Source organism: Prunus dulcis, chromosome 1 (assembly GCF_902201215.1).
Source record: "Prunus dulcis chromosome 1, ALMONDv2, whole genome shotgun sequence".
Lineage (NCBI taxonomy): Eukaryota > Viridiplantae > Streptophyta > Magnoliopsida > Rosales > Rosaceae > Prunus > Prunus dulcis.
In genome coordinates, this window is record NC_047650.1 from 25137048 (window position 1) to 25163115 (window position 26068).

The 26068-nt window shown below is 39.0% G+C and overlaps 7 protein-coding genes and 1 non-coding gene across 11 annotated transcripts; 3 read left to right on the forward strand and 5 right to left on the reverse strand.

The window, feature by feature from the left end:
* Positions 1 to 5356: 5356 nt before the first annotated feature.
* Positions 5357 to 8489, forward strand: LOC117615367. Of its 2 annotated transcripts, XR_004584004.1 has the most exons (3): positions 5357 to 5575; positions 6021 to 8121; positions 8379 to 8489. XR_004584004.1 is itself a non-coding variant. In XM_034344441.1 (2 exons), the coding sequence occupies exon 2, from the start codon at positions 6122 to 6124 to the stop codon at positions 6908 to 6910; it is 789 nt and encodes a 262-aa protein (XP_034200332.1). In that variant the 5' UTR covers positions 5419 to 5575; positions 6021 to 6121; the 3' UTR covers positions 6911 to 7637. The 2 variants fall into 2 exon arrangements, 1 of the variants encoding a protein (XP_034200332.1); XM_034344441.1 differs by lacking the exon at positions 8379 to 8489 and having other exon boundaries at positions 5419 to 5575; positions 6021 to 7637.
* LOC117615366 (uncharacterized protein At3g61260-like) lies at positions 7613 to 9450 on the reverse strand. The gene is made up of 6 exons (XM_034344440.1): positions 9353 to 9450; positions 9160 to 9239; positions 8773 to 9033; positions 8315 to 8666; positions 7988 to 8069; positions 7613 to 7908 (listed from the first exon to the last, which is right to left on the reverse strand). Exons 1-6 carry the CDS (start codon positions 9376 to 9378, stop codon positions 7717 to 7719), a joined length of 993 nt encoding a protein of 330 aa, XP_034200331.1. The 5' UTR covers positions 9379 to 9450; the 3' UTR covers positions 7613 to 7716.
* Positions 9451 to 9661: 211 nt separating this feature from the next.
* On the reverse strand, positions 9662 to 12148 carry LOC117614286 (heparanase-like protein 2). 2 transcript variants are annotated; one of them, XM_034343048.1, is made up of 9 exons: positions 11911 to 12148; positions 11770 to 11806; positions 11510 to 11693; positions 11246 to 11400; positions 10924 to 11157; positions 10654 to 10843; positions 10447 to 10572; positions 10230 to 10329; positions 9662 to 10124 (listed from the first exon to the last, which is right to left on the reverse strand). In XM_034343048.1, exons 1-9 carry the CDS (start codon positions 12127 to 12129, stop codon positions 9792 to 9794), a joined length of 1578 nt encoding a protein of 525 aa, XP_034198939.1. In that variant the 5' UTR covers positions 12130 to 12148; the 3' UTR covers positions 9662 to 9791. The 2 variants fall into 2 exon arrangements, with proteins under 2 accessions (XP_034198939.1, XP_034198938.1); XM_034343047.1 differs by having other exon boundaries at positions 9662 to 10127.
* A 732-nt stretch (positions 12149 to 12880) lies between these two features.
* TRNAT-AGU lies at positions 12881 to 12954 on the reverse strand. The gene has a single exon. It is a non-coding gene; the product is annotated as a tRNA-Thr (tRNA).
* A 125-nt stretch (positions 12955 to 13079) lies between these two features.
* LOC117613483 (pentatricopeptide repeat-containing protein At5g66520-like) lies at positions 13080 to 14777 on the forward strand. The gene has a single exon (XM_034342092.1). It carries the CDS (start codon positions 13110 to 13112, stop codon positions 14715 to 14717), a length of 1608 nt encoding a protein of 535 aa, XP_034197983.1. The 5' UTR covers positions 13080 to 13109; the 3' UTR covers positions 14718 to 14777.
* A 65-nt stretch (positions 14778 to 14842) lies between these two features.
* Positions 14843 to 18296, reverse strand: LOC117613493 (probable leucine-rich repeat receptor-like protein kinase At1g35710). The gene is made up of 11 exons (XM_034342098.1): positions 17882 to 18296; positions 17634 to 17781; positions 17456 to 17527; positions 17134 to 17205; positions 16877 to 16948; positions 16620 to 16763; positions 16448 to 16528; positions 16279 to 16350; positions 16082 to 16153; positions 15284 to 15355; positions 14843 to 15203 (listed from the first exon to the last, which is right to left on the reverse strand). Exons 1-11 carry the CDS (start codon positions 17970 to 17972, stop codon positions 15113 to 15115), a joined length of 987 nt encoding a protein of 328 aa, XP_034197989.1. The 5' UTR covers positions 17973 to 18296; the 3' UTR covers positions 14843 to 15112.
* Positions 18297 to 20879: 2583 nt separating this feature from the next.
* On the forward strand, positions 20880 to 23379 carry LOC117633522 (probable inactive purple acid phosphatase 2). The gene is made up of 3 exons (XM_034367162.1): positions 20880 to 21682; positions 21768 to 23062; positions 23210 to 23379. Exons 1-2 carry the CDS (start codon positions 20981 to 20983, stop codon positions 23037 to 23039), a joined length of 1974 nt encoding a protein of 657 aa, XP_034223053.1. The 5' UTR covers positions 20880 to 20980; the 3' UTR covers positions 23040 to 23062; positions 23210 to 23379.
* LOC117633530 (putative SNAP25 homologous protein SNAP30) lies at positions 23267 to 25509 on the reverse strand. Of its 2 annotated transcripts, XM_034367180.1 has the most exons (6): positions 25251 to 25506; positions 24291 to 24820; positions 24002 to 24095; positions 23777 to 23901; positions 23594 to 23691; positions 23267 to 23505 (listed from the first exon to the last, which is right to left on the reverse strand). In XM_034367180.1, exons 2-6 carry the CDS (start codon positions 24717 to 24719, stop codon positions 23406 to 23408), a joined length of 846 nt encoding a protein of 281 aa, XP_034223071.1. In that variant the 5' UTR covers positions 24720 to 24820; positions 25251 to 25506; the 3' UTR covers positions 23267 to 23405. The 2 variants fall into 2 exon arrangements, with proteins under 2 accessions (XP_034223071.1, XP_034223065.1); XM_034367174.1 differs by having other exon boundaries at positions 23267 to 23691; positions 25251 to 25509.
* Between the last annotated feature and the right edge of the window lie 559 nt (positions 25510 to 26068).

The following is a 26068-nucleotide window of genomic DNA, read 5'->3' on the forward strand; positions in this document are numbered from 1 at the left end:
ATCCAAACAAATAAAGCATCATAATATCTTGATCTCAGATCACAATAAATCAAATAAATCAATCTGCTAATAAAATTCATATCAACTTTCAGAACAACAATATTGCGTTGGTAATCTCAAACATTCTAACTCGTGGCTGCACCTTGTAACTATAGGCTGCCTACGTACCCTTACTAAAGGATCAAGCCTCACGTAATTCTTTAATTGCAAAACCACTCTAGTTCTCATATTTCATCTCAGCTTTCTATTTCAAACTTCCTGGCATTTCTCACATAGCAATATATTATCAAATGAAGAAATAAAAGCATTTATATCAAGTAATTATGCTTGGAAAGCCATAACCATCAATTCTTCGTGACACCAATGGTGACACGTCTTGACTTGTAATCCGCAATCCTCGCTTCTACGGTCCGCATAACTCTAAGATTCTTAGGGCAAAATATGCTAAAAAACTCAAGATATTTAATACTATATAAAATAATGCAAGATAAAGATAAATGAACATAATAAAATAACATAAGTTAAAGATTATAAGTTCCGAACACCCTTGTATTGAACTCACGTAAAGTTCATAAATAAATATATATATATATATATATATATATCAATAACTTGATTAGAATCTATATATATTTCCATCTATCGCTTGTAAAACAAATGTGACGCTTAAGAAAATAATGGTAACTGTATAAAATCCTCAATTTAGTTTAAAAGCATCTCAGAACTTAAATTCTCTCCACCTAGGCGTACCCCCATTTCTGATCCGTCAATTCCTTTAATACCTTCAATTCCATATATGCCATCAATTCCATATATCCGTCAATTCCAATAATAATCCGTCAATTCCAATGTTAGTCCATCAATTCCATCCTCGCAGGTCTCGGAACCATAAAGTTAACTGAGCCGCAATTCTCGCAGGTCTCAGAGATAACACTTCAATCCTCTCCGCAGTCATCGCACCACACGGTTTAGGCGTCCCCGAAACTCGTGGGGCATCATCAAAATAACAAACTGTCTCAAGGCAACTGGGAGGGAGGGGGGGTTGTTACCCTCGCGGTGGGTTTGAAAACCATAACTCGTCATTTATATAAACTTTCAATAAATTGGTTCTCAACTAAACTTAAAATATATACACATATATATATATATACACACCACAATCTGATAAAAGCCAAAAGCTAAGATTCATCCTTTTCAACTACTGAATATATATATATATATATATATATATACCAAATACTTGGCTAGTTTGTTAACTATTTCGATCTCTGCTTAGCATACCATTCCAATATTATATTTATACTCTTACCACACAATTAACCATATGAACATATATAAACAGGTGATAAATAAACAGATAATTAAATACTCATCTCGAAATCACATAAAATCATGAAATTAGAACTACAACTAAACCAAGTGAACACTCGCTCGCACATGAGCTTTCTAAAGGCTCAAACATAACACATGGAGCTCATCCTCATTATTTAATCCAAAGTCCTGGGCCTAGGCTCCTAGATGTGCTTGCATTATATTTGAAGTCATTCTCAGGCCTGTGTAAGCATGTCCAATTATTAGAACAGTCTAGAAGTGTCTCGGGACTCAAAAAGGGATAAGTCCCAATAAGTCAACCCGGGACCCCGTGGGGTCCACGAACTCAAGATTCTGATCCAAGAGTTCCTAGAGATCTTATCATGCCTAGGACACATGTCTTGAGACTTTGGTCTCGATCGGACGGTCAGACTACTCACGATCCCACGATCGAACGGTTACTGTAAACCTACTCCTAGGGTTGGCCTTTACGGAGTATCCGGGACTCCGATTCCCGATCCGTTGAATCCTACACGATCCGGGAATTGTCTAGATTGACATATACGAGAATAACCACGATCCAACAGTTCAAATGTATCACTCGGAAATCGCACAATATGCGAGATCCAATTGGGGCTCAAACGTTGTCCAAATTGAGATCCGTGAATTCCTACGCGCTCGTGACAACACGAGGATCATTCTAGGACTAAGAGTGACCTCACTATGCAATCCACGCGCAGCAACACGCTCTGGCAGCGCGTGCGTGACTTGATCAATTTCCGGCAGAGAGAAATACTCCAAACCGCCAGCCCGGTATAACACCCTATTTGGAACTACTTTTGTTCTTGGACCTACCTCGAAAAATGACTGGAAGTGGCCGGAATCTCTTCCCAAAATATGGCCAAATTTTGGGTTACAAATCAAGTTGCCTACACTAGAAATTGATCAAATCCTACCCAACCATCAGCTAGAACATATTGAAAGGATGAAAAAACATACCAAATTCGACGAAAATGGTGGCCAGAGGTGTCCGAACGAGTTCTACGATATTTCGTCAAAAACTGTCCAAACTGCCCTGTTTCGTGGCGGTTTTTGACGACCACAACGGCGAATCGAGGCTGAGATAGGCTGGGACTGGAAGAGGGAAGTATGGTGGTTCTAACGGGACTGGCCTTGCTTGAATTGGTAGCCGGAGTTGGGAAAAATCACCCTTTGAAGTTGGCTCGTCAAAACTCCGTTACAACTCCGATTCGAGTCCAATACGTGTCTACGGACTCGTTTCGATGTGCTCTACACAACGGTACAATCGGAATTTCCAAATTCCTTCCCAAACTTAAAATGACCTTTTTGCCCCTTATAATATTAAATAATATTTTAATTTATCAAAAACCTTAATTAATTCAAATCATTTTATTTTATGTTTATTTCAATTTATTTCCTCGTTTAAATTTATTCTCTCTTACTTTAAATATTTTAACACTTTTTAGGGCCGGAATATAACAATTTCACCAAAGTTTCTCCGGTCAACAAGTCAACATGTAAACCTATTGAAATATTCTGGGGTAACATTGTATTTTTCTTTAATAATTTAGTATTTAATTATTAGTTTAGGACCGGGTCGTTACATCAATAGTTGAGGGACCATTTCAGTCATACCCTTCGATAGAGCTTCTCAAAAGTCGCATATACCCTTCAAAACTCAGTCACATGGCCATCGCGTGATCAGCAGTGACGGAATCTGTCACGGATGGACCATCTTAGTACAAAATAAAAAGTTTAAGGATGTTTGAAGTGAAAATTTTAGTTGATGGACCAAAATGATACTGGAGCAATAGTTTGGGGACCATTTAGGTCATTAACCTTTTTATTTTATTTGAAAATACAAATATACTCCTAAAATTAACGAAGAATTGGATGAAATTATCTAAAATCTAATTGCATGAGTGAAATTGGCCATTTCAATTAATTTGGGTGTTAAATTGGCAGATTTTGTAGTTCAGAGGGGTAAATTCGATTAAAGTCATAGTTCAAGGGGGGAAATGACACATTGCTCTAAAAACTAAGGAATTGCAGAGGATGAGATGTGATTCTGTGAATAAGCCAAGTCAAAAATTGACTAACAATATATTTAGTTACCAAAGAAACTAAATGGATTCTACGGTAAGCCAATATGAATTCCATTAACTCACTAGTGTAACTCCAACAAAAAAAAATAAAAACCAAAAACAAAAAAAAACTCACTGATGTCACAAATTGAGTTACCTTTTTTTTTCTTCTTATAATTGTCTAATAGTCATCTTTTTATTTTTTATAGAAGCGATATTTTATTTTAAACTAATCTAAACTACTTGGAGTGGAGGGGAATTCGAACTCAGGTGCAAAGTGGGGAATGCATTCACTTTAACCAACTTGGCTAAGCACATGTCTCCAGTCATCTTTTAGAGTTTTTTTTTTTCTTTTGGGCAAAATCTTTTAGAGTTTTAGCACAAAATGTCCCTGACGTTTGCGAAACTATCTGATTGCATTCTTAAAGTTTTTTTGTATCACTCATGGTCCCTAACGTTACTATGGGTGCTTTTAAATAGTCCATCTGTTAAAAAAATTATTAAATCCAGGAATATAATCGTCAAATCAATCCGGGAAATACAAAAAAATAGGAAATTTGGAACATCCGTCGCAATTGGCCAGAGCCCAAGGCATATATATATAAGTCCGAAGTTGATCTGGAAATTTGACTTTTAGTGACGAAAAATCTGAAGAACACCGTTGCAGAAAATGTTTAGCCATGAAAAATCTGATGAACATCCGTCGCTAAAAACTTTTGGTGACGAAAAGCTTCAAATTCTGGGCCAAACAACAGCTGATTTTTTTGGTTTTTAGGTCCTCTTTTCAACTTCAAATCGTCAGATTGCGAAGATACCTCCCCAGTTAGTACAGCTTCTCTTGAATTTCTGAATTACTAGCACCTAGTGGATTCACTATATATGTAATCAAGAATGGTAATGACCCCAATAACAAAAGCGTGATCCATGTCTGGTGTCACCACAACATGGTAGAGATCCTTGCTTGCCATAAACTCCTTCTTCACCCCTATCTATGTTTCATTGTGATCAATAAACAAATCCAAACATTCAGAATTTCAATAGAAACAAACAATGAAACTTTTTATATATTCTTTCATGAATAGGAATTATTACTTGTGCCATTGTGTTGCCTCTTGAGTCAACAATCCTACAATCTTTAGCAGGAAAATATCCCTTGATCTCAAAGTCCCAGTCTTTGTTTTGCCTAGCCTCGGTGGAGATTCTGATTGCATGAGTTCTTGCCAAACAAGAGTTTGGCTCTTTCAAACAGAAAACCAATTTAAGAAAACCAATTATATATATTTTATAATTTTGAATTGATTTGACGATTATATCCCTAGATTTAACAGTTTTTTTGACAGACGGACTATTTAAAAGCACCCATATTAACGTTATTAGGGACCATGATTGATACAAAAAAACTTTAAGGATGCAATTTGATAGTTTCGCAAACATCAGGGACGTTTTATGATAAAAAGCCTACTGAAAATACAAATTATTCTTATGATTTTTTTTTATGCGGAAATTATTCTTATGATTCCGATCCCAACCTCTACATTTTTATTTGAGATATTTAGTGATATACCCATTTCTATCACTAATATTATAAATAAACCCTACACAATTGAATTCCTATAAACAAACCCAAAAAAAATCCAAAAAATGATAGCTAACCTTATTGAATTTAATATTGATTATTAAATTACTTTGATGCCCTATTGAGTGCTTTGGGTATTTTTATGAGATTTTGGGGTTGGACTTGTTTTAAGAAATTGATGGTAGTTTTGTAATTTATAAGAAGTTAAAAGCTTTTTTGTTATATTGTAAATGGGCATTGGGTGTGTTTCTAAAGTTCATTTTATATAGGGTATTTTTATAATTTGGGCCCCCATATTGGGTATAATAGGGAATCTCCCTTTTTATTTTCCAACCAGACCTAACTAGAATCCTTGTGACACGGGCTTCGCCACCTGGCACCCAGCAATTTTTTAACACCGTGGTATTCGCACGACATCGTTTCTGGTTTCTTTCTTTTTACCTGTCAGCGATTCAGTTATATGATACAAACACGCTACGGCGATCGGAGAGACAGAGGAAGCGAGCTGATCATTCATCTTGGCTCTCTCTCTCTCTTCTTTCCAAATCCCGTGGAATTTCAATTATCGACTGAAGCAATTTAGGTAACGTTTGGTTTCACCCCTCATTTCTTCATCATTTTGAATTTACTTTCATAAAATCTATGCCAAATTGAAATGTTGCGGCAATTTTTCCTCATAAAACTTCTTAATTTCCGTTGTACTCCCAAGTCATATTTCACTCAGTTCTTTGTTGGGTAGTTGGTTTCCTAGCTCATCATGTCGTGTCTGCGTAAATGTTTGTTTCTCTACTCTATCAGAATTCAATTTGACGTTTTATTTGGTTTTGGTGGGATAATTTTGGCCTAATAATGCTGCATTGTGAAGGAAAAAAAAGTTTTAATATGTTAGAATTAGATAATGGCAAATTATTTCATGTAAGAAATTGTTGCAATTTATACGCTGTTTTTAAAAATATCTTTTATGTTTTTTTTATTTTTTTATTTTAAAATTCTAGACTTCGCTCTATGAACTAGCTTGTTGTTGACAGGATACACTAGAAGAATTCTTGAAGATTCAATTTGGTGTTGCACCTTCTACAGTTTTAGCAGTTAACCCCTTCTCTTGTATCACCCTTGTTTGTCTGGTGTGATGTGGGGTTTTGCTTCTAATGCCATCACAAGCATTGGACTTAAAAGAAGCTCCTCAGAGCCAAGCCGGGTTTGTTTGGACTCCTCGGACGATGAAGTCTGCTCAAATTCAAGCCAAGAGGAGGGGTTAGAATGCCCTATATGCCTGGAATCTTTTAACATTGTCGAGAATGTGCCCCATGTCTTATGGTGTGGTCATACCCTGTGTAGAAATTGTGTCTTGGGGCTTCAATGGGCTCTCTTTAAATTCTCCTCTCAAAATTTTAAGATCCCATTTTTCATTGCTTGCCCGTGGTGCCACTTGTTGTCTTTGCGGCTGGTTTATAAGGGGAATCTAAAGTTTCCACGCAAGAATTTCTTCCTTCTCTGGATGATTGAGAGCTTCAATGGTGAAAGGGTAAAGTTTGGTTCTGCACTCAGTGGGGAGAATCAACAAATTGGTTCTCCAAGAGCAAGTTTAGCTATTGGAAATCAAACTGGCAACGGTAACCTGAGGAGGACCCATTCTAGTTGCCCTTCGCTGTCGAGGTATAACCACGATGATAGGGGTAGTCGTGTCGAGCGGCATCATTTCTCCCTGCAGAAGTCTTTGGAAAGTTTCATTCACCTTACATCCAAGTTCCCATTAGTCGTAGTGTTTCTTTTGATTGTCTTTTTTGCAATACCTGGCTGTGCTATTATTTTGGCTCTCTACTTGTTACTCACAGTGGTTTTCGCAATCCCCTCTTTTTTCTTGTTGTACTTTGCATACCCTATTTTGGAGAGGTTGGTGAGGGAGATAACCTCATGACCAGGCATTATTGGCTCGTCACCCTTTTTAGAACCTTATGGCTCCAACTATCCTCTTCCAGTTGTCATCCAAATTTTTTTTCATCAAAGTAGAGCACATTATGCTAACTTGAGCCTTCGGCATCCAGAGCACTCTCGGATTACATGGTATGCATGACAGTGGAAGTTTCAAGAGTATATGAGGCATGTTTCTTGGGTAATTTGTAAGGTCTGGCGTCTGAGTTTGAATGATTGTCATTAATGTAACTACCATTGTTTATTGGAAGTGGCTGATTTCCTATTGCTCAACTGATTTTTGAGGGAGTATTTGAAGTTGTGTTAGTGAATTTTTACATGTACGCTTACTTGAAGGCCGGCAAAAATGACCGAAAACAACTATTTGACTTTCATGTCTAATCTGTTTCATGAAATCTGCGCAACATAAATGAATAGATTTGGGAAAGTCATTTGACTGGTGTAAACCTTTGGGAAGGCTAGGCTCCAAGGCTCGTCCTTATTCGTTATACAATGAACAGTCAGTATTATTGCCTTCTAATTTCAGCTTGATGCATGCTGCGATACCTTATACATTCAACAGCACAAGCGTGGGATGTCTGATTGGTTTCTTGACAAAGGCCTTGTCTTTTACTCTTAACTTCATTTGTGGTCTAGTACCATCTAATTAGTTGATTTGTACGTGCTTTTAGTATGGTATGAATAATCATGGTGGAACTGCCATCTTATTGTGATTGCACTCTGAGTTTCATACAGGATATGAAAGAAATATTTACAATCTTGAAAGTAGCGGAGTATCTATAATTGGTCGACTTAGAAGCAGAAACATGATGTAGGAGCTTTCCCTGTTTTTCTGATTGCATTTGCCTTTTCTTTTACCTTCAAGACTTCATTTCTGTACCGCTCCTCTGCCTGTGCCCTTGCTCCCTCTGCAATCTGTTTAATATGTTCCATATCTCTGTTGAACTTTCGTTGAGCTTTTACTCTTTTTTTCTCTACTTCACTCTGCAGGTTCAATAAGTTTAAGTTGGATATTAGTCCATATGGTCAAAGTATTACATTTGATAAAGAAATGAAACAAAACCTCTTTTGTACTGAGTCGGCGTCTGGTTTTCTTCTTCTTCTTGCTCTCCCAGGAAAGTATTGTGGCGTTTTGTTTCTCATACCTGACAATCATGAATGTTAGAGGAAGAACAGAATATGATCTTAAATTCCAAGGTGGAAGCTCTCAAGAATCTGTAGTTCATTCAAATTCAATATATAATAAGAGAAAGAACAGCATATGATCTTGAATTTCTAGGAGGAAAACCATATTATTTTCTGTAACCATTTTGGGTATGCTCGAGTTTCTAAACATAATATAATGAAGAATGTAGATCACGTAAAATGTTCGCCAATGCTGAGTAACTACCTTTCTTTAAGCATAGTAAGCTTATTCTCCTCCCAAATATCTGCTTGTGTTTTTCTTGTTCCAGGTTCTGTTGCACTCTGCCTCATGGTTTCATTTGAAGGGCCTGCAGTCTCAGGTTTTATATTGTCAGCTTTGTTCAACTGTTTATCAGCAACAGTTGGAGTGTTTTTAATTGACGGGGAACGAAGGGGTTGTGGTGCTGCAGTTTCGGGTTTTATACTGTCAGTGCTGTTCATCTGCTTATCAGCAAAAGTTGGAGTTTTTTTTATTGACGGAGCCTTTCCGCCGGGGACCTTCCCAGTTGTGGTAGTACCATCTGGATGTTCTCGTTCTGGAATACTTTTAGTTGAACCTGCACTTAATACAGGCCATCTTCTTGGTTATGAACTTACAGTTTGCAAATAAAAACTGGGAACTCAGTTTTAGTTGTCATAAGAATGTTAACCATATTATCTTACCTGGGAATAGTTTGGAAACTCTTCCAGGTTCCGGCTTCGAAATTGCTGTTTCTTCCTTTTTGCTCTTGATCCTCACCAAAGAGGTTTTTGGCTCATTGCCGGTCTTTTTCTGATCAGAGATGGCTGAGTCTTCAATTGACTTAATGGCATATGCAGCTGCTGCCACTGCGGTTGCATGCTCTATTGCCTTGTTAGAATCATAGTCTTGACTCATTTTCCCCGACAGCTGTCTCTGGAACCAATTATGGGGTTTCCTTTTATCTGCAGAAACAGCTTAAGGGGTTCACAATCTGATCATCCTGAAAAATTGTTTCTACACCAGAAAATCTGTATTCTTTGACTTGAAAATGGGTGATATTTTCCCGAGAAAACGGGTTCAAATATTACCTTTGAAAGATTGAGCTTTCTGTGGCGATATTCTACGATCATGTTCAGTCTTCCCTTGTCTTACACCAGAAAATCTCACCCTAACAATAGTGATTAGTCATATTTAAATGGATGATCTCCTCTGGTTATGACTAATAATCATAATTATATGTTTAAAACAAATCAACAATTTTCGAAGTTACTGTCGGAATACCTTATTTGCTTAAGCAAAGACTCCATCTTTCAGATGAAACTGGCCCCCCAATTTCTTCTTCCAAGTAATGATTTGGCACCCATAAGAAGTTGGTGTTTATTTGAAGGTTACGCTTAGAGGGAAGGAGAGCTAGTTAATAGGCTGTTGTTAGGGCCAAGGCGGCAAGAAAACTTAAGTATACTTTGCATGCACGTAATGCCTGGTTTGGATCTTAAAAAAGGCCTTTCTAGTGAAGAAAAGCATTCCTTCTTTCCTTTGATTCTTAGCTTTCTGACTTCCAAAGAACAAAGCATATGTGATCACAACATCACAGATAACAATGCTAATCTTCTATTTCGAAAGAGTACTTAGATTACAACCCTACCAAAAGCTAAAGACATTTTATTCTAAGAACCGAAAAAAAAAGGTAGCTAATGAATTATATAACAAAAAGTTTATGCTAAGCGCAAGCAGGGGCATGGAAGTCTTTAATAGATACAAAGACAATTGAATCAGCTGCAACACTGATGGCAGAGGTAGGATCCACAAGTTTTGGTTCCATTTTAGGAATGTCTGATGAATTTGTGAGCTTCAAAGGATTTCCATTGAGCAGCACCACATCGCTTTGAATGTTGCCACCTTCTGGTGTCAAATGATACTCTTCTCTTTCTCGTCCAACTATACGACCATGCTTTCTCACCCGTATTGGCCCCAGATACAAATTGTAGTCGGGGAGGACAGCAACGTCGAAGGTGGTTGTGTTGGACATGTTGATCAAAACTAGAGTGATACCCTTCTGAAACAAAATATGTTGTGAATGTCAGATATGTTAAAGATCCTTTTAAGGATCAAAAAGGCAGAGGCTGATTGAAATCTGAGGTCTGAAACATTGAGTTACCTGATTCTTTGAGCAATGGGAATATGCACGCAAATAAGGGGAGCCAAGGTGCGAGGTGGAGAGCACCCTATTTCCCATTAGTCGATGCCACAAAAGAGCACTGGTGGAAAAGCAGAAAGAAGGAAAAAAAAAAAAAAAAAGGAAAATCCAATGAACATGTCAAGATAAGTTAGTTGATCATTTTAAGTTAAGAAAAATTTAAGGCAGAGATTCTAACCCATAATAGTCCGGATTAGGGATGAATGTTGTGGTATTAAGAAGAGCATAGTTCCCTCCAATCAAGGCTTGTCTGCAGTAAACCTTATGGTTGTAGGTTGATGTCATGCCAAGTTGGTCCAAGTACCTATTTCAATCAAAGTTAGATCCACATTTGTTTTGTTTGTGTGTCTTTCTAAATTATTAAAGCTAGGGAAAAGGTCCTGACCAGAAGCCATTAGCAAAGGTATGTGACACATCTTTGCCACCACTGTTATAAGCTCCACCTGCTTCCCCAACCCAAGCTTCTGACCATGGCCCAAACTCCTTGATTGTATTTGACAGATCATAAAATGTCTGAGCTATCTCTGAAAGGAAAAATGGGTTTTGAACCCTGTCGATAAGGGTGGGATCAACACCTGCAATCACAATATTTTCATCAAATATAAATCAAATCACAGACACACATCCTGGTCCAGAAGTGGGCATGATTATGCACCTGCACCAAGATTGTAGAGGTGATGAGTTACCGCGTCTACGACACCGGGTCCTGTAGCCTGCAGGAAGTTTTCATACCATTTTTTGTCATAAAAACTAGCTGGGCCTATAATCTTTGGTCGTTTAGAGGCATCTGGGTACAATTCTGTCACAACTTCTTTGAGTTTTTTGATGTCTTTTGCATATTGATCACTTTCTATCCTTGCAGCAACCCCACTCCCGGCTAGCTCATTTCCTGTTAGCATTTGCACTCAGTGAGTAACACAATCAAGTTATATATATAAGTACATATCTAAGCCAAAATTAAAAATAATTTTATTTACCAAGCTCATATGAATCAATCTGGTATCCCTTTGCAATAGTGTACTCCATGAGATCACGAGAGTTTTGCGGGTTCCAGTCACCAATCCGGAGACTTTTGTCTTTGGGAGACACTTGCTTCCCTTGGAGGGCATTCAGCCCAAATGTGATTTTAGCTCTACAACAATCAATAATGTGTGAGTTTGCTAGCAAATGTTCAAACAACCATGGAGCTTCCTAGTTCCTGCACAGCTTTGTATACACAAAAGATCAGCATATATACTTACTTTGTATTGTTAAAGAAGTCATTGAGCTCATCCCATCTTTTCTGGTCAAGGCAAGCATCGCTGAACCCGAACAAACCAGACTCTTGTTTTTTGAAACCTTCACATGATTTAATTCCATATCCAACACCATAATTCACCTGATCTTGCAATGAGCCTCCAACTCTGATTCTCATTGGATTGAAAGCTGAAATTATATCAACAAATTTAGTCCCCCTGTGATGTGACCGTAAACGAATAGTACTTTTTATTCAGAAACTTACCCTTGATAGCATTGTTCAAGATCTTGTTATCCAAATCCTGCAAAAATTGGCCCAAATTATCAAGAAAGTTCAGCTCCTCATCAATTTGTTCATAAAGAAGATGAAAGAGTAAGCAGAGAAAGCAAAACAAAACACACATACCAAATTGAAGATGCCAGCCTTTCCCCATGGACACTGATTGTAGTCACATTTGTTAGTTGGCCACCAGTCCAGAGTTGCACATATGAAATTATCATCTGTGCTGGCTATTGAAGTAACCCCTCCAACGCTGACTTCAACATATTCAGCTAAAGATAATGAAAACCAAGATACAAAGATACAGCATATAAGTGCTCTGAGTCTGACCATCTTTTTCCACATACAAAAAGCCGTGAAAGAAAGATGACATCTATATAGAAAAGTAGAGTTTGTTTGGGGATAAAAGTCAGATATTGATAACGACAAAATCTCTGTAATTTGGTTGTCTTTCAAATTCTAGTATTTGTTTATGTATATACCACTGATTCAGTTAAACTTAAATGTTGAGGGAAATTACCATGTAAGCAAGAGTTCCTGCCAATAGCATTGTGACATGTGTGCAGAAATTTTTCTTTTTGTGTTTTTCATGAATTATTTTTGCATATATTTCAAACTGTGATTCGCATGAATGAATAGTATCTTCTTAGGAGGAAAATAGTATCCAAATGTTGATAAAAACCAAATCTTTGAATCTTTCGTGGTGTTATCTATTTATCCAATTTGAAATAATAATTTCGTTGCTTATCTATTGATATGAAGTTCAATTGATCATGGTTAAGGGTTATACTGATTGACTCGTGTTGTATTAGTAAGAAACATATTATTGGTTGGTTTTTGACTGTTGAGTGTGTTTGTCGAGTCGAGTTTCAAGCTTTCTACTAAACACCACCTCGTCCAATCCATTCTTATCTTTAATTGGACTTTTGGGTTAGAATAAAAAAGGTTATCTTGAAAAGGATTTTTGGATTCTGGCAAAAAGAAAAGGATTTTTAGCTGATGGAGTCACGATCTGGACCTGAGCTGTTGCTATCTTGATGAGAGTCTTGTCTGGCTTGAATATCTGTTGCTTTAAAAAGTTTAAAAAATACAAAAATGCTTTCATTGAGAGTCGAACTCAAGACCTCCCGCTTACTAAACGGGTGCTCTAACCAACTGAGCTATGAAAGCAATCTTGTTATTGCTTTTACCACGAACATATTTTAAATGTAACTCGGTGAAACCATCTCAACAAAGAATAAGATGCACCGCGTCACCCACCCACAATTCTCTCCCACGTTTATTACCATAATCCATCGAACAGATGGTTTCAGAGGTGGACGCCAATGTCATCATATGGCGGCAGCAGCAGCAGTAGATGCCTGCAACTGTTAGAGAAGTGCAAGAACATGAAGCACTTGCAGCAAGCTCATGCACAAGTATTCACATGTGGGCTTGGCAATAGCAGCTTTGCCTTAAGCAGGGTCTTGGCCTTCTGCTCAGACCCAAATCATGGAAGCCTCTCCCATGCTTGGAAACTCTTCCAACACATCCCACAACCCACCATTTGCATCTACAACACCATGCTAAAAGCTTTATTGCTCAGAAATGATCTCATCCTAACCATCAATGTATTTACCAAGATGTTGCAAAATGGGATGTACCCAGATAATTATACCCTCCCTTATGTGTCAAAAGCTTGTGCTAGGCTGCAAAGCTCTTGTCTTGGAGAATTGGTTCATGGGTGCAGTTTGAAATTGGGTTTTGTTTCTGATATCTTTGTGGGTAACTCTCTGATTGTCATGTACTGTGCATTTGATGATATGAAAGCTGCAAGACACATATTTGATGAAATTCCTAGCCTAAGTGCTGTTTCATGGACGGTCATGATTTCTGGCCATTCAAAGGCGGGTGATCTCGACACAGCAAGACTGTTCTTTGATGAAGCTCCTGTGAGAGACAGAGGAATATGGGGCGCCATGATTTCTGGGTATGTGCAGAATAATTGTTTCAAGGAAGGTCTTTATATGTTCCGGCTGATGCAGCTTACGGAGATAGAGCCTGATGAGGCAATTTTTGTCAGCGTTCTATGTGCATGTGCTCATTTGGGAGCTTTGGATACTGGGATTTGGATTCACTCGTATTTGAATCGGCTTCGGTTGCCGCTGAGTGTTCGTTTGAGCACTGGTCTTATTGACATGTATGCTAAATGTGGGAAATTGGATTTGGCTAGAGGACTGTTTTATCAGATGCCAAAGAGAGACACAGTTTGCTGGAATGCTATGATTTCAGGAATGGCAATGCATGGAGATGGAGAAGGTGCACTTGAGCTGTTTAGAGAGATGGAGGCTGCTTGGGTTAGGCCAGATGATATCACCTTCATTGCCGTGTTTACTGCTTGTAGTTATTCAGGCATGGCACATGAAGGCATGAAGGTGTTTGATAAAATGTGTCGGATATACAACATTGAGCCGAAAAGCGAACATTATGGATGTATAGTCGACCTTCTAAGCCGTGCCGGTCTCTTTGAAGAAGCAAAGGAAATAATTCAAAGAATGCCCAGTTCAAGTAAACCATCTGAAGAAGCAGTGGCTTGGAGAGCGTTTCTTAGTGCTTGTTGCAATCAGGGACAAGCTCAACTAGCTGAGGTTGCTGCGGAGAAACTCTTTCGGCTCGAACGCCACAGTGGGGTCTATGTCTTGCTCTCAAATTTATATGCTGCCGGGGGCAAGCATGGTGATGCCAGAAGAATGAGGCATTTGATGAGAAACAGAGGAGTTGAGAAAGCACCAGGTTGTAGTTCGGTTGAGGTTAATAGAGCAGTTCATGAATTCATTGTGGGGGAGAAAACACACCGGCAAATGGAAGAAATACAATTAGTTTTGGGGACCATAAGCAAACAGTTGGATTTTTTAGGCAGTTATCCATATTTGTTTCTAGCTGACAAGACATGACTCAATTAAATAAGGTTAATTGCCGCCCAATTCCTAACCTTGTATTTCATGCAGCTGATAATACAGAGACCTAATATAAACCAAAATTAGCTCTGAGAATAAAAATGAAACGCCAAGAATGGGTAGGGAATGTTAAATTTTGCTTCTCTGATAACACATGATATTGTATCCCTGTTGAACTGGGTGTATACCATGATCTAAGACATCCATCAGTTCTGAAACTACTATTTACGATTTCAGCAACTCCTCAGACAGTTAGCAACATAGGAACTCATTAATGACATCAAAACTTCATCGACACAGATTTTTCATTTCATTCTGAGACTACGTGCACCCTTGTTTGGGCAGTACATAAACACAATTGGTAACAAATAAATAATTGCTTGATGTCTTGACTAAACAAGAAATTCCGTGTCAGTGAGCTCAAGAACTTTGTGTATGCCTATCGGTTTCACACCTGGTCTGAATGCATTCCCTTCAATATACCTACAACCGAGATATCAAACATTCAGCTGCATAGTTTCAGGAATTAAAAGTTTCCAAGTTCCAGAGGCAAAGAAACTCACATGTCTTTCAAGAATGGGTGTTTATAGAAGGCATCGGGAATTCTCCCTGAAAATTGATTGTGATCCAAATACCTAAAATTGATAAATGAACCATAAGCATGTTGGTGAAAATAATTTTGCACACAAAAACACTCATATGCACAAGTGTTTCAAGATAACAAACTGATATATGAATCCTGATATATCAATTTCACCAATGAATGGTAAGTGTGTTAGTCTCTAATAGAAGCCAATAAAGCCAATAAAGCCAACAAGAAATGCATGTCAATGTAGCTAAAGGAATCAAAAATCTTGAAAATCCCTAGTCAATTTTCCATGAGAAGCGAGGGCAGAAACTAAAATTATGCAGGATGCTGTCAGAATTTCTAGCGTGCCAAGATAATTTGCCCACATGCAAGGTATAGTAGATATTAGACAACTCGAAAAGATGATAGCAGAATTAATAAAAAGGAAAATTCTTGGTTGAGAGCACAAGATAATGCATGTCTAAAAAAAAAATTAATTCACAACCAGAAATGAATGAACTTACAAATCTACTTCCTCAATCTAATGCAGTAGTAGGTAAACCTTTGTCAAGGTTGTTCAGTTAGCCCAAGATTTGCTATAATGGTGCTTTTTCCATTATTATTTTTTATAATAGTGTAATAAAGATATGTAGTTCAGGGGTATTGCAAGAGCCTAGATTCAAGTTGAATACTGGCATTAAAAAGGAGGCAAAACCCTTGATGAAAGTACCCCTAAACACCAACTATTCAAGCACAAATAAAAAGAACAGAAATTTCATAAAAAGAAACTCACAAGTAAGTCAATCTCGGAATATGGGAAAGTCCTAATGGAACTATCCCAGACATCTTGTTGTAAGATAGGTACCTGTAGCCAACAAAAGAATTAACCCAACAAACTTTATCTCAGGTCAAAATGTAATTATAACACATACACAGATGGGGGGAGAGAGAGAGAGAGAGAGAGAGAGAGAGAGAGAGAGAGAAACATACAAGATTTCCAACTTGGTCAAGTTTGCAAGCTGTGCTGGAATTCCTCCCGTAAGATAGTTGTTGTTTAGGTAACTACACAACCCAGTTGCAAAAAGAACAACTTAATTTATCATATCATTTATACTAGAGGTGTAAGTAATTACGTATTCATCAGCTTGGATTAACTTACAGGTTACGTAAAGCTGGAAAGCAGCCCTCGATACGTATGAGTTCCCTAATGGTACCCACCAAATGATTATTACCAACGTCCCTATGAACAAATGGCATCACAATGACACACATCAGTAACCAGATACAGATGCGTTATCATTAAGAATATGCGAAGAACTATGTAAACATACAAGTGCCGAAGATTTTGCAAAGTTCCTAGTTCTGCAGGAATCCGCCCAACAAGACGATTTTCTTGCAGATAGAGATAGCGAAGCTCTGGAAGATTAGCAAGCTCCTTTGGAATTTCCCCTTTGAAACTATTAAAGCTTAGATGCCTACAGAATTATTAGTTCATAAAAATAGTGAATAAGTAAATAAATCATGGTGAAATAGTCACAGATAAGAAAGATGCAAATCATTGTGAAAGATAGAATCTGAGTTCACTCACAAATGGGTTAAACTCTTCAGTTCACCAATTTCAGGAGGAATGACATCTTGTAACTTATTCCATCTCAAATTACTGAGAATTTAAAAAAAAAAAAATCAAAAGCTTCTATTAGAATTAAGAAGAAGATGGCAAATCTATCTCTAACTGTCAACCTGCTAGCATATAAAAGCATGTTATCACATAAACCGAATACTATGCCCATAAGTTGAACAGAAAACAAACTGATCTAAAATAAAAAAGGAGTAGAAAGGCTGTACAGCATTTTAAGACGCTTCAAACGTCCAATTTGGGGGGGAATAGGGCCCGTCAGCTTGTTGTTATGGAGATCCCTGTGACACGAACGAACACAGTCACATACAGGATACATCAGATTCTTGAAAACAAATATGAAGTTCGAGATTTGACAAAACTGAAAAACAACTGAGGGGTTATTAATTATGAAGATGTAGCTTATAAATTTGAGGTTTATAAACGTCAACGCGTAAATGAGCACTGAAACAACATAAATTTGTATTAATTGTGAGCAAATTGCAAATTAAAGAGGATTAAAGAGCAGCAGATTTAAAGAGGTGTTCTTACAGCCTAGTGAGATCCAAGAGATTGGTGACAGCAGTAGGAAAAGGCCCAACAATTGAGACTGCATAAACCTCCCTGCAAATTAGCAAAACAAAAACAACATAAATACATTTTTTCTTCAAAACTGAAAACTCTGGGCAATCGCATCGAATCGGATAGAAGGCAAAAGAAAATGGCTTACAACTCAGTGACGACTCGATAATCGCCTTGAGTGGAGCAAGTGACGCCGGACCACGGCGGAAGGTCGCCGTCTCCGCACGGATCGTCTCCGACCCAAGCGTACACGACTCTCCAGCCGAGCGAAGCCTTGATCTCGTTCAATGCTTTCACTGCCCAAAATCACCACAAAAATTCCATATTTCCAAGCCAAAGGCAGAGAGAGAGAGAGTGAAAATACAAGTGAAGTGAATGAAGGAGCTGAGAACTTACTGTCACGTTTGAGGGTTTTGGCGTTGAGAAGCAGAGGATAGGAGAGAAGGAGGATCAGAGAAAATGCTGCTAACGAAAAACGAAGCGCCATTTTCGTTATTGGGAAGCCAAAACCTCCAAAAGGATTGAAGATCCTAGCTAGATCTCTCTGATCTCTCACACAGTTGACGCAGACTTTCAACTAGATTGAGTGGGTAACATTTATTTATTAGTTGAATAGATCTCAAACTCAACACTCAAAACTCATTTTTGATTTCTGAATAGTTGAAGAACAGTGTTTTCTCCTTCGATCTTTTCTTTAGTCTTCGGTGTTTGGCCAAACGCGGAAAGGGAACTCTCTCTGCTTTCGTCCGTCGGTGACCGGATTTTTTTTTTTAATTCCTTCGTTTTTGTTTTATTTTATTTTCCTTGGTTCTGATTGGTGGGGGCCTCCTTTCGTCTCATTTCGGCTTCCCGTTTAGTTACCCGCGGTTCACAGTACGCTGCGTTTTGTGAATTTGGTGACCAATAAAAAATAAGAAGAAAAACTTCGTGACAATCTTCATTAGAAAAATGTAAGATTTTCTAACTCAAATTTCAATTGCACTTTTCCTCCACTACACGTCTATATTAACAAAATGTGAGTATTCAACTCAAAATAATTGACAGTAGATAGAGCTGTTGAATATTTTTTTAACTATTAAGTAACGCTTTAATTCTTCGACATGAATTCTCAATAATAAAAACACATGTTTGGCTATATAAAAAAAAAAAAATCTTTGTTCATTATCAAGAAAGTGTAAATACGATAAGAATAAGATTCGAGAGGAAGATAACTTCTTACTGCGTTGGTGCTCTCTTCCCTGTCCTAAATGAAAAAATTGATGAGAATGTTGAATTTATGAATGGCATGACCTACATGTTGTATACTTAAGTCATACTTTCCCACTAAATTCCCTAAGTGCATCATTATGATAGATGTGATCCATAATGTTTATCCCAAACAGTATTTATGACTTAATTGCGATTGATAATATTTTGAAAATGATACAATACCTTATTATACAATATTGCTGGTTGGGAATACAATTACGAATACATATGTACGTACCAACATATAGTCATCGACACAAACCAACCAGCAAACTTGTCTTGCCAACATAGTAAAACAGTTTTTATTAATTAAAAAAAAATTACTAACTCTTAATCTAACGGTACATATCTTTCAAAATCCCGATTTCAAGTTTCCCCACCACCACCACCAAGGTTGTGTCACGGGATTCACCTCACAAACTGCAGTTGGCAAATTAAGTTGAAAGATGATGTATATTTTTTGGGAACATTCATGTCATGCATGAATGACTTAAAAAGGGACAAAAGAAGAACAAACCAAACTAGAAATAAATAAAATTTCATTCATATACTCAGATGATATCCCAAGGCTTCGCTTCAACTGTTCCTACCTGACTATACACGAAAATATTAAATGCGGACCCACATATTAGCTAGTATTACACGGGGAAAAAGTCCATTTTGACCTTGAAAAAGAAAGGGTTACCCGTTGCCCCTCCTGATTGAATTGACATTATGGTACTCATGGACTTCTTTTGAATTCTTCTGTAATCTTCTCCACCTCTGGACTCTGGACCATTTCCATGCTTGTTTTTGCCGCTTCCACAAAAATTTGTCTGCCCTTCTCTAATCTCTAAGCAAAAGGTAGCGATGGCCCGAGAGTTCAAAAACAAGCATGGAAATAGGTAGCTTAACACACAACAAGTAGTAAAGAAAAGTAATACTGATTAAACAAGTAGCCTAGCTCCTTCGATCTTCAACCTCTCCTTCGTCTTCTGATCTCTTCTTGGGTGTTCAAGAAATGAAAGATAGACCAAGAAATGCTAAAGAAGTATAAATAATGGGGACGGAGACTTTATTTTTTAATTGTGAAGAGGGTTGGGGCCGGAGGGGACGAGTCTCTTCTCGACGCCGTATCTTGGGTCAATCTCATCGTGGTGATCTAGAGCGACGGGTGGCGGCGGTGGTGGTGGGATGGATTGGTAGGCGTGGAAGATTTTGTGTTGGTGGAGTTGAAGACACAAAGAACGTAATTGGGCACTCGATGATTCCGAAACTGAGCTCTGATGATGGCACGGCTGAGGATGAAGAGGATGGTGGTTTGCCTCCTGGACCTTGTAGTGTAGTAACTTGTCTTCTTGGTTAGTGCTAGGGTTTCTTGGTACAATATTGGTTGGGCTAGAGATCGCGGGTGTGGCGGCAGATGTGAGAAGAAGCGAGAGGAAGACCACCACCAAGGCCAAGACCGAAAGCCGCCGGAGGCCGAAAGTAGAGGTTGAACAAGAAGAGAGAGAGCTCTTCATTTTGAATTTTTTGTTGGGTTTTTCTTTCTATGGAGATTGTGAAAGATAGGGGGAGAGAGAGAGAGAGAGAGTAAGTAAGAGAGGTAAAGGGTTGATGATGGAATGAATGAAGAAGAGTATAAAAGAGTTTTAATGCAAAGGCGCAAGAGACACATGAAACACTATAAATTGCCCAGAAACCGGATTCACGTTTGGCTTGGCTTGGCTTGACTACCTGTTTTCTTCTCTATTCCATAATCCTCTAGGGGTTATATTCGTCATATGAAATGTATAGAGTCGGAAATCACATGACTCACGTAAATATACATACCCGCTTAATTATATAGTCTCCTTCTTCCTATGATCCTATATATCCTGTCCAATCCAATCATGTTATTTAAAACAAAACAAGAAGAAGGAAAATTCAAACCAACAATGGACAAAAGAACTACAATGCGACCAATTGGACTGGACTTTTATGACACTGAGATGGGTTTGGGATATGGCTCGTGTTCAAAGACTTCTGATTGGGTTTTATCCTCCCGCATTTCCTTGACAAGGTTGGAAACACACAAAAGTGGCCCAGCCCTTTTTCTTCACAAATCCTTATCAAATATGGTGAAAGAAATTTGACTTTCTTTGGTTCTTACAAGCAAAATATCTCGGAATAAATAAAACAAGAATATGCCTAAGAATAAATATATATTTTCATAAATACCATTCAATTCCATAGCTCATCAATCACAGAGTCATCTCATCCGCCACAATGACCATTTCTCAAACGCCCTTCATCTTCCTCCTCCTTCTTCTCTTTGCCTTCTTCACGCCAACCCATCAAAATGTTTCAGTCTCTCTATCCAAAACCACTCTATCCAAATCCGGCGACTCAGTCCTCATCCAATGGTCCGGCGTCGACTCACCTTCCAAGCTCGACTGGCTCGGCATCTACTCACCCCCTTCCTCCCACCACAACAACTTCATCGGCTACAAGTTCCTCTCCTCCAGCCCCACCTGGAAATCCGGCTCGGGCTCCATTTCCCTCCCCTTAGTCAACCTCCGATCCAACTACTCCTTCCGGATCTTCCGCTGGACCGAAGACGAGGTCGACCAGAACCACCTCGACCAAGACCACAACCCTCTCCCGGGAACCGCCCACCTGCTCGCCACGTCGGACGATGAGCTCACCTTCCAATCGGGGCGGGGCCCGGATCAGATGCACCTGTCCTACACCGACGCAGACGACGAGATGCGGGTCATGTTCGTGACGTCAGACGCCCGGGAGAGGACGGTTCGATACGGTCCGAGCGACGACTCGCTTGATGACGTGGCAGTGGCGCATGTGGAGAGGTACGAGAGGGAGCACATGTGCGATTCTCCCGCCAACGCTAGCATCGGGTGGAGAGACCCCGGGTTCATTCACGGTGCGGTCATGACCCGGTTGAAAAAAGGCATCAGATATTTTTACAAGGTACAAAAATTAAATTAAATTGTTAAACAAATTGACAACGAATTTTTGAAAATTCTGATTATGTATGTTATGTTAATGTTTTCAGGTTGGGAGTGACAATGGAGGTTGGAGCAAAACGCACAGCTTCGTGTCACGAAACGGGGATTCGGACGAAACGACGGCGTTCATGTTCGGCGACATGGGCACTGCAACGCCTTATGCGACGTTTTATCGGACCCAAGACGAGAGCATATCCACAGTAAAATGGATCCTCCGGGACATTGAAGCTCTCGGCGACAAGCCGGCTTTTGTGTCCCATATCGGAGACATAAGCTATGCAAGAGGCTACTCTTGGTTGTGGGATCAATTTTTCAGTCAAATTGAACCTCTTGCGTCCAAGTTGCCTTACCATGTTTGCATTGGCAATCACGAGTATGACTGGCCCTTGCAGCCATGGAAACCAGAGTGGGCAAGCATGTATGGGAAAGATGGAGGTGGTGAATGTGGGGTGCCGTATAGTCTTAAGTTCAACATGCCCGGAAACTCATCGGAACCAACCGGAACTGGTGCTCCGGCTACTCGAAATCTTTACTATTCGTTCGATGTTGGCTCTGTCCATTTTGTGTACATATCTACTGAGACCAATTTTGTTCAAGGAAGCAAGCAACTTAAATTTATTAAGCGTGATTTGGAGGCGGTGGATAGGAGGAAGACACCTTTTGTTGTGGTGCAGGGACATAGGCCAATGTACACAACCAGCAATGAGAGAGGCGATGCTCCTTTGAGGGAGAAAATGCTGGAGCACTTGGAACCTTTGTTTGTGAAGAACAACGTGACTCTGGCGTTATGGGGACATGTACACAGATATGAGAGGTTTTGTCAGTTGAATAACTATATTTGCGGGAGTGTGGGGCCTGTTCATGTTGTGATTGGGATGGCAGGACAAGACTGGCAGCCCATATGGGAGCCTAGACCGGATCATCTAACTGACCCGGTCTACCCACAGCCTGAGCGGTCTTTGTACCGCGGTGGTGAATTTGGGTACACTAGGTTGGTTGCTACAAAGCAGAAGCTTACACTTTCTTATGTTGGCAACCATGACGGAAAAGTGCACGATACACTGGAGATTCTGGCGTCCGGACAAGTTGTTGGCGTTAATGGAGCTGGTATCAAAGCTGTTGATAGCAGTAGTGGTGGTGCTGGTGAGCCTGGAGTTATTGGGGGCAGTGGGGAGTCTACATTCTCTTGGTTTGTGAAGGGAGCAAGTCTGGTGGTGCTTGGGATTTTTGTAGGTTATGTTGGGGGTTACATTTCATATGCCAGGAAAAAGGATGGCACTGGAAATAACTGGACCCCTGTGAAGAGTGAGGATATGTGAGCTCCAGAATCCAGATTGCATTGGTAAGCCTTTAACACGCCTGTTGTAAATATTCAGATTTCTTCACACTTGTTTTGTGATTTAGAGCTATATGCAAATTAATATGTAGGTTCCTCTCTTTCTTTACCAATGTATATAGTGCCTTCATGATATACTTAAAATTTCTGCAGGTAAGATAGTGAAATGGGGAAACAATGTGCAACAAGGTAACTGCAAGGGGAAAAAAATAAAATTGAACAAAAAGGCTCATTTTATTGCATGCGTGTATCCCAAATGGGGGAAAGCCAATAATATATACAATCAAGAGGGAAAACTAAAGTTATGTGGAAAATTTTATGTAGCCTGGAATTCTAAGGCTCTAGACCTTCACTTCCCAAGCAGACGGCGTGTACGTTGGTTGGCACCTTTCATTCGAGAGTTAAGCTCATCCACGTCGTCAGAGAGATGATCGATAGTTTTGTTTTGCCTGCAGTTTCCATATATTACTTAACAACAATATAGAGATATAGATGCAATCATGAAGAATGTGCAGAGAGTAGAAGATTGATATTGACCTGTCAAGTTCACTTCCCATGTCCACAGCCATACCCTTCAAATCACCCAAAATATTACTCAGGTCTGAAAGAGCATCATCTTGCTTTGCCTTCTCATACTGGTATTGACAACCAATCCCATATAAGTAAATCTGGAGAACATGTAGTCATATTCTTGATCACCATAATCACAAAGACTCTTACCTCAACTTGCTGCAAGGCACCTGATCCATCAGGAGGAGATGTCGCAGGAGCCGGCCGACCTTTGGGTATAGGAGCTAAACCCAACTTTTCCCTCTGATGGGGGTCACTCTTTTTGGGTGCAGAAGCTGAACATGATCACCAGATCAAAACAGAATTACATTTTACAATAAGTTTCGCGATGCTTTGAGTATACAGAGCAAGTAGATTATTATAACAAAAGCACACCTGCTGAAAAATCAGGCCCAGAAATATCCTTCCCCTTCTTTGCCTTCCAAGGCATTGCGAACATACCCCCGAGATTATTTAAAAGCTTCTCACCCTGTTTTGAAAATGCATCATTAGGTAAAATGGTAAAGAAATGCTGCTCAAAAATCACATACATCCCCACAAGGATTTCACAAATGCTGCCTCTTCTTGTTTCATAGTTTCAAACTTTCTTGTATCGTAAGAAAAATTAAGTACATAACAAAACCAGAGAGTTCATAAATCAAAATCCTGACAACACTGAGCTTACCCGACTCAAATCCTTATCCATATCCACAGCCGCCATGTGGGTCCTTGTAATTTGCTCACCCTGCGCATGCAACATGTCAAGGGTCTTTGTAGCATCCTCTCTGATGTTCTCAGCAATCCTGAGGCAGTTGTTGACACTCTGTGTAGTCTCCTCAGCCTTGTACACAGCATATTTCTCCAACTCTTGCACACTCTGGTTCTCTATCCCCCCTGAATCAAGAAAATCATTCTTGTAGGAAGCAGGCGAAGACCCTCTTTTACCAGGCTTTTCTTTACTAAAATCCGGGGTTATAAGCATCGGTTCGGAAGAAGTTCGTCTCGCAGGCTTATGAGTGTCCTTATCAGTTTCTGAATCAACAGGAGCTTGAAATCCCGGGTCTACAGAGTTTTGCTTAGCAATCTTTGCTGGTGATTTCTTAAACCCAAACATTTTGACAAGAAACCAAAGTTGTCAAGTGTTTAGTTTTGACTCCAAAGTCACTAAATCAAAGGAATTGGTAGAAACCCTGTGTAGACTAAAAAAAATGGTACCTACAACCACAGACAAGGTTCAACAATGAGAACAAATTCCGAAAGATTACCGAAACACAAATACCAGAAGGCAATCACAAATATTTCATACAACTATACCAATCAATCAATTGGGGCATTCATATGTATTCTGTTTCAATCAAAAAAAGATTACAATTTAGAAATAGAAGAAGATCAAATATGGCACTGAGTGTGAAGGAGGCTGAGAAAGTTGACCCAGAAAGAAAACAGGAATACAAATTCACAACTAGGATTTCCAAATTTCTTTTGTACACTTTCCTTACCTTTACAAAGCAACCCAAAAGAACAATAATGAAAAAAAATACAATTCCACCGAATTCAATAACAAAAAAGAAAAGGTCAAGAACGATATCGCAAACATTTCCACTCAGAAACACGACATGGGTTATGATCAAGACCCAGAATGTACCTAGAAATTTCGATAAAAATGGAAAATTGGCAGAGTTTCATACACAAACCAACACTGGTTTGGTTTGGGATTTGGTTTGTGCTTGAAACGAGAAGAGGAATAATCTAGAGAATGGAGAGAAACAAAGGGTTTCCTTTCGAGAAGTATTTATTTTCTCTATCTGTGGCTATGAGAAAAATCAGAGAAAGGCGCCGCGGAAAAGCAGAGAACTGGACGGCTCTAACCTCCTCCAAGTCCAATACCAACTTTGAGTCCTTTCAGACCGTTGGGATTTACCCTCCTCCCTCTTCAAATCACCTTTTTTTATTATATATTTAATCTTAGATGATTATTGTATGCACATATATGCATGACACGTGGGCAGACCAGATGTCGAGCTGGCACTATGGTGAATGGGGATATGGCAGGCTTGCTATTGGGCTAATCAATACCAAATGGTCTTTATCGGGTCTGATTTTGAATTGGAAGAGGAGGTGATTGGCCCAGACCTTTTTCATTTATCTTTTTCTTTTAACCCAAAACTCTTTTATTCTAGAATCTTCCCTGGAATTGGAAGGATGAACTAAGAAAATTCTAGAAAGGGGTAATTTAAAGAATGCATGAAAAGGGAGCAGAACCGTGCTGATGATCATCTTGCGTAGTTTTGATGTATTCCCAATTTCTTTGGCTCCTATTTGAATGATGAGATTAAATCGGGTGTTGGCACGAAGTATTCTATATTTCTTAGGAAATTTGCACAAATGCCACCTAGATTATTAGAGGTGTGCATATTTACCACCGAATAAAAAGAATTTAGCTATGCACCACCAAACTTCACA

Bases quoted from the DNA above. Each gene is read 5' to 3' on its own strand.
- LOC117615367 (XM_034344441.1), top strand. From the start codon at position 6,122: ATGTGGGGTTTTGCTTCTAATGCCATCACAAGCATTGGACTTAAAAGA.
- LOC117615366 (XM_034344440.1), bottom strand. From the start codon at position 9,378: ATGGAGTCTTTGCTTAAGCAAATAAG. The intron at 9,240-9,352 runs GTATTCCGACAG...CACTATTGTTAG, and splicing joins TCTTTGCTTAAGCAAATAAG to GGTGAGATTTTCTGGTGTAA. The intron at 7,909-7,987 runs GTTTTGTTTCAT...TTGAACCTGCAG, and splicing joins GCCGACTCAGTACAAAAGAG to AGTGAAGTAGAGAAAAAAAG.
- LOC117614286 (XM_034343047.1), bottom strand. From the start codon at position 12,129: ATGTGGAAAAAGATGGTCAGACTCAGAGCACTTATATGCTGTATCTTT. The intron at 11,158-11,245 runs GTAAATAAAATT...AAATGCTAACAG, and splicing joins GATTGATTCATATGAGCTTG to GAAATGAGCTAGCCGGGAGT. The intron at 10,128-10,229 runs GTAACTCAATGT...ATTTTGTTTCAG, and splicing joins CCCATTGCTCAAAGAATCAG to AAGGGTATCACTCTAGTTTT.
- LOC117613483 (XM_034342092.1), top strand. From the start codon at position 13,110: ATGTCATCATATGGCGGCAGCAGCAGCAGTAGATGCCTGCAACTGTTA.
- LOC117613493 (XM_034342098.1), bottom strand. From the start codon at position 17,972: ATGGCGCTTCGTTTTTCGTTAGCAGCATTTTCTCTGATCCTCCTTCTC. The intron at 16,529-16,619 runs GTATGTTTACAT...ATTTGTTCATAG, and splicing joins TTGCAAAATCTTCGGCACTT to GGACGTTGGTAATAATCATT. The intron at 16,351-16,447 runs GTAAGTTAATCC...TGGGTTGTGTAG, and splicing joins TTTCCAGCTTTACGTAACCT to TTACCTAAACAACAACTATC.
- LOC117633522 (XM_034367162.1), top strand. From the start codon at position 20,981: ATGACCATTTCTCAAACGCCCTTCATCTTCCTCCTCCTTCTTCTCTTT. The intron at 21,683-21,767 runs GTACAAAAATTA...TAATGTTTTCAG, and splicing joins GCATCAGATATTTTTACAAG to GTTGGGAGTGACAATGGAGG.
- LOC117633530 (XM_034367174.1), bottom strand. From the start codon at position 24,719: ATGTTTGGGTTTAAGAAATCACCAGCAAAGATTGCTAAGCAAAACTCT. The intron at 24,096-24,290 runs GTAAGCTCAGTG...TTTTCAAAACAG, and splicing joins TGGATAAGGATTTGAGTCGG to GGTGAGAAGCTTTTAAATAA. The intron at 23,692-23,776 runs GTAAGAGTCTTT...TGTCAATACCAG, and splicing joins GTGCCTTGCAGCAAGTTGAG to TATGAGAAGGCAAAGCAAGA.